This window comes from Melanerpes formicivorus, unplaced genomic scaffold (genome assembly GCF_026170545.1).
Source record: "Melanerpes formicivorus ecotype bairdi unplaced genomic scaffold, bMelFor1.0.p_v2 SCAF_83, whole genome shotgun sequence".
NCBI lineage: Eukaryota > Metazoa > Chordata > Aves > Piciformes > Picidae > Melanerpes > Melanerpes formicivorus.
Genome location: NW_027142435.1, coordinates 2,461,279 through 2,474,070, shown reverse-complemented (window position 1 = coordinate 2,474,070; position 12,792 = coordinate 2,461,279). Strand labels below are relative to the sequence as shown.

The window sequence follows — 12,792 nt, the reverse complement described above, 5'->3', positions numbered from 1 at the left end:
GGTGAAGGACATCCTCAGGCTCCTGCCCGTGGCAGGCACAGGTCTGTCAGGGCTCCTGTCGGGGACTGTGTGGCTTTGGCTCTTCTGAATGCCCCAGCAGGCCCCCGGGGGTCTCGCTGGCAGATGACTGTCGTGATTCACGCTGGGTTTCTGAGCTCTCCTGGCTGTGGTGTTCAGGTTCTGGGTTTGGTCGTTGGGTTTTTCGGTGGTTTTTTTGCTTTACCTCTGAGTCCAGCCTTGGAGGCTGTTATTGTTCCTGCTCTGGGTGCAGTGTGTGAGCTGTGGTGGTGGGCTGAGGTGGGAGATGTTCCTCTGAATCATTAAAAATCGTAGAAGAACCAAGCTTAGAAAGGACCTGGGGGAAGCCTCAAGCCCAGCCCCTTGCTCCAAGCAGGGGCAGCTGTGAGCCCAGACCAGGTTACTCAGCATTCTTCAGCATCCCTCCTGCTGCCCTTCATGCCTACATCCAAAATTGCCCTTACATTACTGGCTGCTGCTCCTTCATCCCTCTCTGCTCTCCCCTGCAGCTCGGGAGCTTCGCTGCTGGTGCCTCTGTGCGACGCTTTGTCCCTCCTGGGAGTGTGGTTTTGGTGGAGGAGAGGCTCCCAGGGCAGAGCAGTGGCCTTGGCAAAGGACAGTGGCAGGTGTTGGGTGTGCCTGTGATTCACAGCTCCCTTCAGGAGGAGACTGAGATCTTTGTGCTGGAGTGTATTTGGGGAGAGAGGACAATGGTGAAGGTAGAGCCTTCTGTGCTGGTGGGAAGGGAGCTGCTGTGGGGAGCTGGCTGAGGCAGAGGGGAGCAGCAGGCTGGCTTGGAAGGCAACTGTGGCTTTTTATCTCCCAGGTGGGACTTGGAGGCTGTTGGCAGTGGGGCTGCTGACCCTGTGTCTGGCTCCTTATGGTGTCCTTTGTTTGACTCTTGCCTGTGAGTGTGGGGACCAGACCCTCTTGTTTTCTCAGCTCCTAGTGCCTGATGCTTCAGAACACTTCAGGGCTTGGGGGGAGGGGGGGGAAGGAATGCAAGGAAGGGTCAGAAGTTGAGGATTCTCTGGTTATGTTTTATAAGAAGAATTTTGTGGGGAAGAAGGGAAGAAAGAGAGCACAGATCTGAGTGAGCCCTATTGTTCAGGTGTCTCTGGCCTGCTAACATCCAGCACGTGCTGGCAGAACACATTTGGACCACAAAGTGCAATCCAAGGGAAACTTTCTTGGTGCTTCCCTCCCTGCTCAGCTGGAAGTGTGACCTGTGGAGGATGCTTTTAGGCAGCCTTATTCCTCTGATGGGAGAAACTGCAGTTATGTGAAATCTGCTTTTTTTATGTGTGTGTGTGTGTTGTTTTTTTTCCCCTCTTCCTTCCCAGTTTCCTGTCCTGCCCAGCTTGCTGAGTAGTTAATGCAGAAGATAAAGAGGGTTCGTCTGGAAAACGAGACTGCAGGAAGTTGGAGAAGGTAATGGTGCCCTGGTTCCTCCCAGAGCCTTTGCTGCCCTCTTGGTTGTGTGGGACAGAGGAATAGTCACCTCCTGGGGTGCAGGAGGCTGCTGACAAACCCCAAGTGTCTAATTCTGCCTGAGGAGCTCTCTGCCAGGAGCTGTGGGTCAGGAAGTGACTCAGGGAGATAACTTCTTTCACTGACTTCCAGTTCCAAGCTTCATCATGTTTTGTTTTTTCCCCTCTGCTGCTCTCTCACCTGTACTTGCTTGTTGCCTTCACAGTAAGGCTTTCCCCTTGAAGGAGGGCTTGGTGGGGGTGTGCCTGGTCCATCTAACCTGGCAGGAGAAGCATGGAGATGACCTCCAAGGGGTAGCTGGATGCTTTGGGGAGTGGGGCAGCAGTGCTGCTGCAACAGCATTTACCAGCTTTAGCAGGGAGGGTGAACTGGGTCATGGAATAGCTCAGGTTGGAAGGGACCTCAGAGCTCAGCTGCTCCAACCTCCCCACCAGTGGCAGGGACACCTCTGAGCTAGACTCAGCTGCTCAAGGCCTCATCCACCCTGGCCTTGAACACCTCCAGGGAGGAGACATCCACAACCTCCCTGGGCAACCTGTTCCAGAGTCTCACCACCCTTGTACTGAGGAACTTCCTCAGCTCCAGTCCAATCCTTCTCTCCCTCAGCTCCGAACCATTCCTCCCTTATCCTGTCTCTAGACACCCTCAGGGAAAGTTCCTTGCAGCCTTCCTGCAGGATCCCTTCAGGTACTGAAAGACAGCTCTAAGGTCCCCCAGGGTCTTCTCCAGGCTGCACAGCCCCTGGTCCCTCAGTCTGTCCACACAGCAGAGCTGCTCCAGCCCTTGGATCATCTTTGTGGCCTCCTCTGGACTTGCTCCAGCAGCTCTGTGTCCTTTAAATCATTGGAATCCCCAATTCACTTTGCAGTTTCAGGTGGACAAGTCCCACTTACACTTGTTGACTCATGTATGTGGTGCTGCCAAGTGCTTGCTCTGTGTTGTCCAGATGGCTGGAGCCATGGGTGAAGCAGTTGGATCTTCTTTTTCCCTCTCCAGCCTGCCAGGACCCAAGTTTTGTGAGGCTCCAGCACACTCCAGCTGTCTGCTGGTGGTATTTCCCAACACCTCCACCTAACTGTGTGATGGCTGCTTTGCTTATCCTGCTGCTCCATTCTGTTCTAGTGTCAAAATCAGCAGGGTGAGAAAAGTTCCAGGCTAAAAGCTGAGCCTTTCACTTCCCTGGTGAGTCATTAAAAAGAGGATGAAATTGGAGAAGAGCAGATTCAGACTGGATGGTAGGGAAAAGCTCTGCACCATGAGGGTGGCTGAGGACTGGAGCAGGTTGCCCTGAGGGATGGCTGAGGAGAATATCCCTGGAGATATTCAAGGTGAGGCTCAAGAGGGCTCTGGGCAGCCTGATCTGGTTGAGGATGTCCCTGCTGACTGCAGGGGGCTTGGACTGGATGAGCTTAAGAGGTCCCTTCCAGCCTGGGTGACTGATTAAGACATGGCAGCACAGTGTGGAAGGGGCTCCAGCCTCCAGTTCAGCTTGAGGCAGTTACCAGTGAGCTGTGTCGAGCCCTCAAGGGTGTAGCTTTCCCTCTTGAGTGCTCAAAGTGGCTGAAGGAGATGGTTTCATCTGCTGGGGGAGAGACCCCCAGGTTTCAGACACCTTGAGCCAAAGGCAGATGGTTTTAATTGCCTGACTTGACCTGCAGGTGGGATTGAGTCGAGAGAATTTTGCCCAGCTGGAGCTCTGGGGTTTTTCTGGGGTCTTCCTGTCATGTGTTTCTGTTAGGCAGCACTTCTGCCTTCAGATGTGATTCTGCTTGCTGAAATGGAGAGCCTGGATGCAGGCAGCAGAGGCCACAGCCACACTCACAGCCTTGGAACATCCCATCACGTTCTCTTCTCGTGGTTCCACTTGGGGCTTCCTGCCTGCCTCTGATTGCAAAATGCTCTTCATTTCCAGGCTGTGGCTTTGCTGCTGGGCAGTAGGTACCAGGAGTACCTACAGAGGTATTTCAGGAGCTTGCTTCTTGGCTCATTACTTGCACTTTTTGTACCATTTAGGGACTTAGCAGCTTGAAGATGTGATTCCATTTCCAGCCCTTGTGCCCTGTGCCTGCAGTTGAAGGAAGTGCTTTGGTTTGGGTTTGCTCATCTCCTGCTGTAATTGCATGAGCTCTTGGGCTGGGTGAGAACTTCCTGTTGGAGAGTTTGTTAGAAGGTGCAGACAATCCCCACAGAACACTTGGGGTGCTCCTGGTGGGTAACAAGTTCTCCAGGGGCCAGCAATGTGCCCTTGTGGCCAAGAGGGCCAGTGGGCTCCTGGGGAGCATTAAGAGCAGTGTGTCCAGCAGATCCAGGGAGGTTCTCCCCTTCTACTCTGCCCTGCACCTGGAATATTGCATCCAGCTTTGGCTTCCCAGTTCTAGAGGGACAGGGATCTGCTGGAGGGAGTCCAAGGGAGGGCTGCAAGGCTGATTGAGGTACTGGAGCACTGCCCTGTGAGGAGAGGCTGAGGGGCCTGGGGCTGTTTAGTCTGGAGAAGAGAAGACTGAGAGGGGATTTAATAAGTGTTTTATAACTATCTGGGGTCAAGAGGGAGGGGACAGGCTCTGCTCAGCTGCTTCCTGTCATATACAAGGGGCAATGGATAGAAGCTACATCCCAGGAGGTTCCACCTTAGCATAAGGAGGAACTTCTTCACTGTGAGGCTCACAGAGCCCTGGAGCAGGCTGCCCAGAGGGGTTGTGGAGTCTCCTTCTCTGGAGGCTTTCAAGACCCCTCTGGATGCATTCCTGTGTGACCTGTGCTGGATTCTCAGGTCCTGCTCTGGCAGGGGGATTGGACTGGATGTTCTTCAGGGGCCCCCTTCCAATCCCTAACATCCTGTGATCCTGCAGAATCCTCCTGGTAGAACATGGGCAGAGGTGGGAGTCTTCTGGTGCTGATGTAAATAACCACCCTTCTCCTTTCCCCTCATTCTCTCTGCTGGGAGAGAATTCCTTGTGCATCTTCCTGGGGCTGAAAGCCTTCAGAGATTTGCTTTCTGTGTCATTCTTGCTTAATCCTTGCTCTCAGAAGCTGCTCTCCTGTCAGGATGCAGGTGGCTGTCCCAAATGACAGGCAGCACTCAAGAAACCTCTCATTTGGCAATGTAAATCTTGGGGCTGCTGAGGACAAGTTGCAATCCTCAGCCTCTGCTTTGCTGTCTGGGTGCTGTGTGGTTCTCTCTCCACACAGCAAACTTCTCCAGCCTCATGGTTGGGTGGTTTTTTTTTTGTCAGTAAACTGAAGTTCTTGTGAAATCCTTTGTCACATCCTTCTGGGTACCCCCAAACCCCCTCAAAACCTCCTCAGGGAGGGCAGTGCAGCTTCTCCGACGTCGCGGAGGGAAATCCGCTCTTGGCTGGGGTGCCCCAAACTGGTTTCCCTGGTCCTGGGCTCATTCCTGCTTTGCAGTAGATTGCATCACTGACCTTGGGCAAGTCTGTTAGTCCACCTTTCCTCACATTAACATGTGCTGTAGTTGCATGTGGAGGTGTTCCTTGGAGGCTCTCCCTCAAGAGCTTGTGTGAGGCATGCCTGCCATGCTGGGCAGGGGACGGCCAGGGTCGGCTGGCTGCTAGCAGAGATCCCTGGGCTCTTTTCTTCCTCTTTTACCATCTCTTCTCCTTCATTCCTGGCTGCAGGAGCTTGTCAGGTAAGTGAGGTGCTGTGCTTGGGCTTAAGCCTCTTCAAGTGATGGGTTTGCTTTCCCTCAGGACAGGAAGGGGACTCCACTTTTGAGGCCTCCCATGCCAGGAGCCGATGTGCCTTTCCGATGGGTCATAGCTTTGATGACTTAGCCACCCACATTCCTGGGGTGGTTTTCCTTTGAGTCAAGCTGATTGTTCTGTGCACCAGAATCTGCTGCTTGTACTTCCTTTTAACAGCTGATCTCTAGAATCACCTAGAATCTGGGAGAGGGAGTTTCTGAGCTCACTGGAAACGTTCAGCCCCTGCCTGGCTGTGTTCCTGGGTGACTTGCTCTGGCAGAGAGAGGGCTTGGACTGGGATGCTCTTTCAAGGTGCCTTCCAACCTTTAACATTCTGTGAGATCTTCATTTAGCAGGACTCTCTGAGGTCAATATCTTCCTTTAACAGGACTCTGAGGTCAATATCTTCATTTAACAGCTCTCAGTATGAGATGGGAGATGGATTTTTCCTTCTGGTGGATGCTCACAATGCAAACCCTTGAGCACAGAGGCTCCTAGGAGCTGCAGTTTGAGTTGCCTGTTCTTTAAAGCTTCTTGCACCCTTAGAGCTTGCTTAAATCAAGCAGGAATGGTTGGTTGGGGCTGTGTGTGGGGTTGGTTGGGGCTGTGTGTGTGTGGGGTTGGGGCTGTGTGTGTGTGGGGTTGGGGCTGTGTGTGTGTGGGGTTGGGGCTGTGTGTGTGTGGGGTTGGGGCTGTGTGTGTGTGGGGTTGGGGCTGTGTGTGTGTGGGGTTGGGGCTTGGTTTGTTTTCTGTGTGTTTTTAAGGCTTCTTAAGGTTTAATTCTTCTCCCTCAGTCTTTTGTCCAGCCCTGAAGGGGAGGAGAGGATGACCGCAGTGGACGCGCTGTCGGACAGCTCGGAAGTGGTGGAGATGGAGGATGTGCCTTCCCAATTCCAGGTGCAAAAGCATTCTTGGGATGGGCTGCGTGACATTATTCACAGCAGCAGGAAGTATTCAGGCATGATAGTCAACAAAGCTCCCCATGATTTCCAGTTTGTCCGGAAGACAGAGGAGTCCAGCCCGCACTCCCACCGCCTCTACTACCTGGGTAAGCTGCCGGGGCTGGGGGACAGCTCCCAGGCCAAACAGGGGAGGGGAAGGATGCTTAGGGGGTGAGGGAGCTGGGATGAGAGCTGCTCAGGGTTTGCATACTCGCTCACCGGCGAAGCCTGCAGCTGCAAGAAGGATGATGAGGGCTAGGAGCGGGCCCGGAGGAGGGCGATAGAGCTGTTTGGAGAACAGGGCTGGGGAGGAGCAGCTGAGGGAGCTGGGGATCTGGTGAGGTTTTGGGCAAGATTTGCTCTGCATTGGGCCAGGCTTTGGCCAAGTTCCTCCCTCAGCCTGGAGAAGAGGAGGCTGAGGTGAGACCTCATTGCTCTCTGCAGCTCCCTGAAGGAATGTTGGAACCAGGTGGGGGTTGATCTCTGCTCCCAAGGAACAAGAGACAGGATAAGAGGAAACAGCCTCAGGTTGCACCAGGGGAGGTTTAGAATAGAATTACCCAGGTTGGAAAAGAGCTTTTGAGATCATCCAGTCCAACCTCTCACCCAGCACCATCTAATCAACTAAACCATGGCACCAAGGGCCTCATCCAGTCCCCTCTTAAACACCTCCAGTGATGGGGACTCCACCACCTCCCTGGGCAGCACATCCCAGTGGCCAATCTCTCTTGCTGGGAAGAATTTCTTCGTAACATCCAGCCTAAATCTCCCCTGGCACAGCTTGAGACTGTGTCCTCTTGTTCTGGTGCTGGGTGCCTGGGAGAAGAGACCAACCCCCACCTGGCTACAACCTCCCTTCAGGGAGTTGGAGACAGCAAAAAGGTCTCCACTGAGCCTGCTCTTGTTTGTGTTGGACATGAGGAACAGCCTTCATCTGTCAGATGTTTACACACAGTGAGCTGAAATGCTCAGGAGGGCTGAGGTGTTCATATTAACATGGACCACATCTGCCCCAGCTCACTGCTGTCCACCTGTAAGAGCACAATTTCATTCTCTGTGACTCCCAGAAAGGAGCTTGGGGCCAGGTGGGGATTGGTCTCTTCCCCCAAGCAATAATAATAATAATATGGAATAATATGGAATGAAGCTGGAGGTGGGGAGATTCAGGCTGGATGTGAGGAGGAGGTTCTTCACCATGAGAGTGGTGAAACCCTGGAATGTGTTGTCCAGGGAGGTGGTCGAGGCCCCGTCCCTGGGGGTGTTTAAGAGCAGGCTGGATGAGGCTCTGTCCAGCCTGATCTAGTGTGGGGTGTCCCTGCCCATGGCAGGGGGGTTGGAACTAGATGATCCTTGTGGTCCCTTCCAACCCTGAATGAAACTATGAAACTATAATAAGCAGCAGGACAAGAGGAAACAGCCTGAAGTTGCCCCAGGGGAGGTTCAGGTTGGACATGAGGAACAATTTCTTCCCCAGAAGGGTTGTCAAGCCCTGGAACAGGCTGCCCAGGGCAGTGGTGGAGTCTCCCTCCCTGGAGGGATTTGAAAGCCCTGTGCATGTGATGTTGAGGGACATGGTGTGGTAATGGACTGAGCAGTGTTGGGGCAGTGGTTGCACTTGATGATCTTAAAGGCCTTTTCCAGCTTAAGTGCTTCTGTGGTTCCATGGCACCTCTCCAGCCCCACACAACCACAGCAGCTCTGCTTGGTGACCAGGGGAAGCACAGCCAGACCTACCTGCTGATGGAGCTGTCAACTCCAGTGTCCTTTGGCAGCCTAGGTGATGGGGCAAGAGAAGGGATGTTCCTCCAACTCAGGGCTGCTGCCTCATGCCTCTAGGCCAGGAGAAGTGGGATTTGCCTGATGGATGAAGGGAGTTTGCTGGCAGGAATTGCTAACTGTGTGTTGCAAGTTCTGTGTGCTCAGAGGGGAGGTGCTGGTGTCTCCCTGCTCTGTGGAGTGCCAGGTAGAAGGATTTCAGGAGTGGGGGTGGAAATAAACCCCTGAGAGCTGAGGTGGGAGCGAGCTGGGGATGCTGTTTGCAGGGAAAGAGCTTTTTTTTCCCCTGTCCCCTCCTCCTTCCAGCAGGACTGAAAGAAGAGCAGCAAGCTGTGCTGCACAGGTCCCTCATTATCCTTGGAGCCAGAGTGTAATTAGTAACAGAGTGGCTGGATTTTAGTAACTGGATAATTTGGTGGTTGGTAGCATGGGGGAAGCTTTATAGGCTTTATAAAGAGTTTGTTATGCTTTGGGGCATGAGCTGATCATTACTGGGGCCAGGAAAGGCAACTCCACACAGCCCTGGCTTTCCTGAGATGACCTTTTTTGGGGGGTTGGTTCCTTGGGTTTATTGCTGCTGCTTGCCTTTGGTTTTTTTCCCAGTTGAGTGTAGGTCAGGGTAGGACACAGGATGCTGGATTTGAGGGCCTGATTTGTTTTGTCATTAAGCAGCTCCTGACTTGACTTGTTACAGCTCCTCAAACATTCTTAGGACACAGGAGCTGCTGTAAAGGGCAGCAGCCAGAGTTAGATCCTTTTTTTTCTTCCCTTCCCCCCTCTTGAGTCTGAAAGGTGAGACTTGATTTAAAGCTGTTTAAAATATTTCAAGGCCAAGCTGACTTTGAGGTAGTTTTTCATCTAGAGGACTAAAGAAATGAGGACTTAAGTGGCTAAATGAAAAGCTTTTGTATGTTCTTCTCTTGGATGAAGTGGCAGCCAGAGCAGCCCTGGCTGGTTGGTGTTCTGCAGGGCTGGCACCTCTGTAGGAGCCAGGAGCAGGAGGGAAGGGAGATGAGTGGCTGTGCAGTGAACAGGGCACAGAGCAGGCTGAGCCATCACTTCCAGATCAGTGTCTGCCAGATGATGCAGGGGAACCTCTTCCAGGCATTCCTGCTGAAGGAGAAATGCCACAGTGATCATCTCTTTGAGTTGAACACCTTAAGTACCAGAGCCTGTTTCAGCAGCTCAGGAGTGGCCAAGACCACTGTGCTGTGGTTGTCATCAGAGAAGCACAGAATGGGTTGGGTTGGAAGGGGCCTTCAAGGTCATCCAGTTCAAGCCCCCTGCCATGGGCAGGGATACCTCCTAGTAGCCCAGGTAGCTCAGGTCCCTTTGAACAACTCCAGGCTTGGAGCCTCCACAGCTTCTCTGGGCAACCTGTTCCAGTGCCTCACCACCCTCCTGGGGAGGAATTCCTTCCTAATGTCTCATCTAAATCCAGCTTCCTCCAGTTTGAAGCCATTGGCCTTCTGCCCCAGCATTAAATCATAGCATCATAAAATGGCTTAGGTTGGAAGGGACCTCAGAGATCATCTGCTCCAACCTCCCTGCCATGGGCAGGGACAGCTCTCAATCAGACCCAGCTGCTCAAGGCCTCATCCAGCCTGGCCTTGAACACCTTCAGGAAGGAGCCATCCACAACCTCCCTGGGCAGCCTCTTCCAGAGTCTCACCACCCTCATACTGAGGAACTTCTTCCTCAGCTCCAGTCCAACTCTATTCTCCCTCAGCTCCAAACCATTCCCCCTTGTCCTGTCTCCAGACACCCTCAGGAAAAGTCTCTCTGCAGCCTTCCTGTAGGATCCCTTCAGGCACTGGAAGGCACCTCTGAGGTCCCCCTGAAGTCTTCTCCTCTCCAGGCTGCACACCCCCAGCTCCCCCAGCCTGGCCTCATTACAGCTGTTCCACCCTTGGGTCATCTTTGTGGCCTCCTCTGGCCTCACTCCAGCTGCTCTGTGTCCTCCTCCTGCTGGGGACACCAGAACTGGAGGCAGGATTGGAGGTGAGGTCTGAGCAGAGCAGAGTCAAGGGGATAGTGATAGTGACTGAGTGCTGAGGAAGAGGATGGAGCCTCCTGAGGAACTTCCCTGCATGCCTTCTGTCCCTTGGGAGCAAATCTGAGTCTCTTTCTGGGAGGGAGGCAATATTCCTCTCGTAGTCAGCCTGAGGTCAGTGTAGAGGGGAGGAGGAGAAAGGAATCCTAGGTCCCAGTCACACAAGTACCAAATGTGGATATATGAGAGGTCATTTGTTCCTATTGCCAGGTTTGGGGTTGGGTTCTTTTTTCCCCCCCTCTTTGGACATCTTAAATCACTCCTGGGCTGTCCCCATAGAGTTTTCTGTTGTATGATGACAGATGCTGCTTATATTAAACACCACATGCTCAGCACTTTGCTGTTTCTCCCTCTCTGAGGGTTCTGTGCTCTCACAGATTGCTTTCTGCTTCCTGAGTCCTTATTAATATTTCAGTTTTTAATTTGAAGGAACTTCCACTGCTGCCTTCTCCAGCTCAGAAAGCTTCCTCTGCCCAGCACATGTGCAGGGCAGACAAAATATCCCAGCCCCTTTGCCCTGGGTGTAATTCTGCTCAGGGAGAGGGGGGAGCCTCAGGAAAGATGCTCCAAGGAGCATATGTAGAGGGCAAGCTCCTGGGCTTTTGATTTTGTGGAAGCTGCCAAAATTCTGTGTCAGGGTGGGTTTATTGATTGGGGGGGGAGGGGTTGGTGGTTGTTTTGGAAGTTGGATGAGGGCCAGCAGCTCTTGGTAGCTAATGGAACATGGCAAGGGCTTTGGAGTGTGCAGTGCTGGGGTTCACACTGGAAAGGCTTCTCCAGGGCTTCCAAGCTTGCTTTTCTTCCCCTCCTCCCCCCCTTTCTCTCTTGCAGGCTGTTGCCAGCCTTGGCCTGAATGAGGTCCCTGTAGCAAATTCCTAGCTGGGAGTTCATGTTGAGTCACCAGGTCAGGGAGTGGCTTCTTGCAGAGTGCATCTGGGGCGTGGGCTGAACAGTCCACAGAGAGGAAAAGTTGGATGTAACCAGCTCTGAGGAGGTTGCTGGGTGGTAAATTGTGCTTAGGGGAAAGCTCACAGTAAATCAGTGTCTGAGTGTAACTCAGTTGGATGTTATTCCTGAGGGAGCTGAGGGCTGCTTGGGAATGACAGCTGGGAAAAGCCTCTGGACAGCCCCAGCTCCTCTGTTACCTGTGTTACTGTTAGTGGTGTTCAGTCTGCTCTTGATCCTGGCTCATTAAGCTGAGGCAGGAATGCTGCTTTTGTCCTCCTGACAGGAATGCCCTATGGGAGCAGAGAGAATTCCCTTCTTTACTCAGAGATCCCCAAAAAGGTACGGAAGGAGGCCTTGCTGCTCTTGTCCTGGAAGCAGATGCTGGATCACTTTCAGGTAAGCCAATTCCTTACACTGAGAGTGGGGAGACACTGGCACAGGCTGCCCAGGGAGGCTGGGGATGCCCCCTCCCTGGAGGTGTTCAAGGCCGGGTTGGATGAGGCCTTGAGCAACCTGGTCCTAGTGGAAACCGTCCTTGGCCCTGGCAGAGGGGTTGGAACTGGATGAGCTTGAAGGTCCCTTCCAAGCCAAACCATTCCATGAGGGTGTGAGGAGCCTGGGCTGACAGTGCTTGGAGAAAGTGGCTGCCTGGGGGGCTCTGGGGTGGGTACAGCTCTGCTGTGCAGATGGAAGCATGGCAGGCACAGAGGATGGTGCTGTAGCAAGGTTTGCTTTGCTTCATAGCACAAAATAGTCACCTGTGTGTGCAGCATGGCTGGCAGTGAGCAGGAAAGCAGCTGATGTGGCAAGCAAAGGGCTGACCTAGCAAAGAGGAATCTGAAGCAGCACCTCTCCAGTCTGCCTCTGGTTCCAAGCTGTCAGGACAGTGCACCTTTCCTCTGGGTGTCCTGGCTGGGCTCTTGGTGTGCTCAGGGCAGTGCCCGTCTGTCATCTGTCCTGCTTAACTTCAATTCAAAGTGCTGCTTCTGCCCTAAACTCCACTGCCAGTGAAGCAGAAAGGAGGTGAATTTTCCCTTCCCTGCTGTCCTTTGTCACTGACAGCACTGCTCAAGAGGAGAGTGGAGGAGGTTTGTCATTCTTCCCTACTAAAAAGGCTCCTGGTGGAAAACCTGCCCCTGTTTGGAATGCTCAGTCCCCTCCAGGGTAATTCAAGCTCCCCGGAAGAGCTTTTGTTTGCAGTGTCTGACATGGAAACTGTTTGTGAAGGCTGTAGATGAAGTCATTAAGTTAATTGGTTACATCTGATTTGCATAAGCAGAGCAAGTGCAGCTGTCCTCAGTGCCTGCTGAAGTGCCAACTGCAGCAGTGACAGGTTGGCAGTTCCTCCCCCTGGTGCAGAGGAGACCTGGGGGCATGTGGTTGGTCTGGTTCCCCTGGAGCACACCTGGAGGCTGGACTGCAGTGGTTGTAGAATCACAGAATGGTCTGAGTTGGAAGGGACCTCCAAAGCTCATCCAGTCCAACTCCCTCTGCAGTCAGCAGGGACATCCCCAACTAGATCAGGCTGCCCAGAGCCCTGTTGAGCCTCACCTTGAATGTCTCTAGGGATGAGGCCTCAACTACCTCCCTGAGCACCCAGTGCTCCATCACAATCATGGAGCAGAACTTGTTCCTAAGGTCCTCTAATTTCAAAGCCTTGCCCCTCATCCTGTCACTGGAAACAGTCCCTCTGCAGCCTTCTTTGTAGGCCTCCTTCAGCCCCTGAAGCCCTTGAGGCACACAGCTTATGGCCCTGTGTGGTGAGGCTGCTGCCTGGCTTTGGATCTGGGGCCTTCACAGACCTGCTGCTGCCAGTCATGGAGCATTCCTGAGTTCTGTGTTGAAACTTCTCTCCTTGCAG

The 12,792-nt window shown here is 53.2% G+C and overlaps 1 protein-coding gene across 5 annotated transcripts in view; it reads left to right on the top strand.

The window, feature by feature from the left end:
* DPP9 (dipeptidyl peptidase 9) overlaps positions 1–12,792 on the top strand; it is a 30,834-nt gene that overhangs the window by 883 nt on the left and 17,159 nt on the right. For 3 of the 5 annotated variants that reach the window (XM_068165029.1, XM_068165026.1, XM_068165031.1), the window contains exons 2-4: positions 1,362–1,449; positions 6,008–6,261; positions 11,215–11,327. In XM_068165029.1, coding sequence (XP_068021130.1) covers positions 1,394–1,449; positions 6,008–6,261; positions 11,215–11,327 — 423 coding nt within the window. In that variant the 5' untranslated portion in view covers positions 1,362–1,393. Of the gene's footprint in view, positions 1–571; positions 926–1,361; positions 1,450–6,007; positions 6,262–11,214; positions 11,328–12,792 lie in introns of those variants that run through there. The other 2 variants (XM_068165030.1, XM_068165027.1) reach the window with 2 other exon arrangements.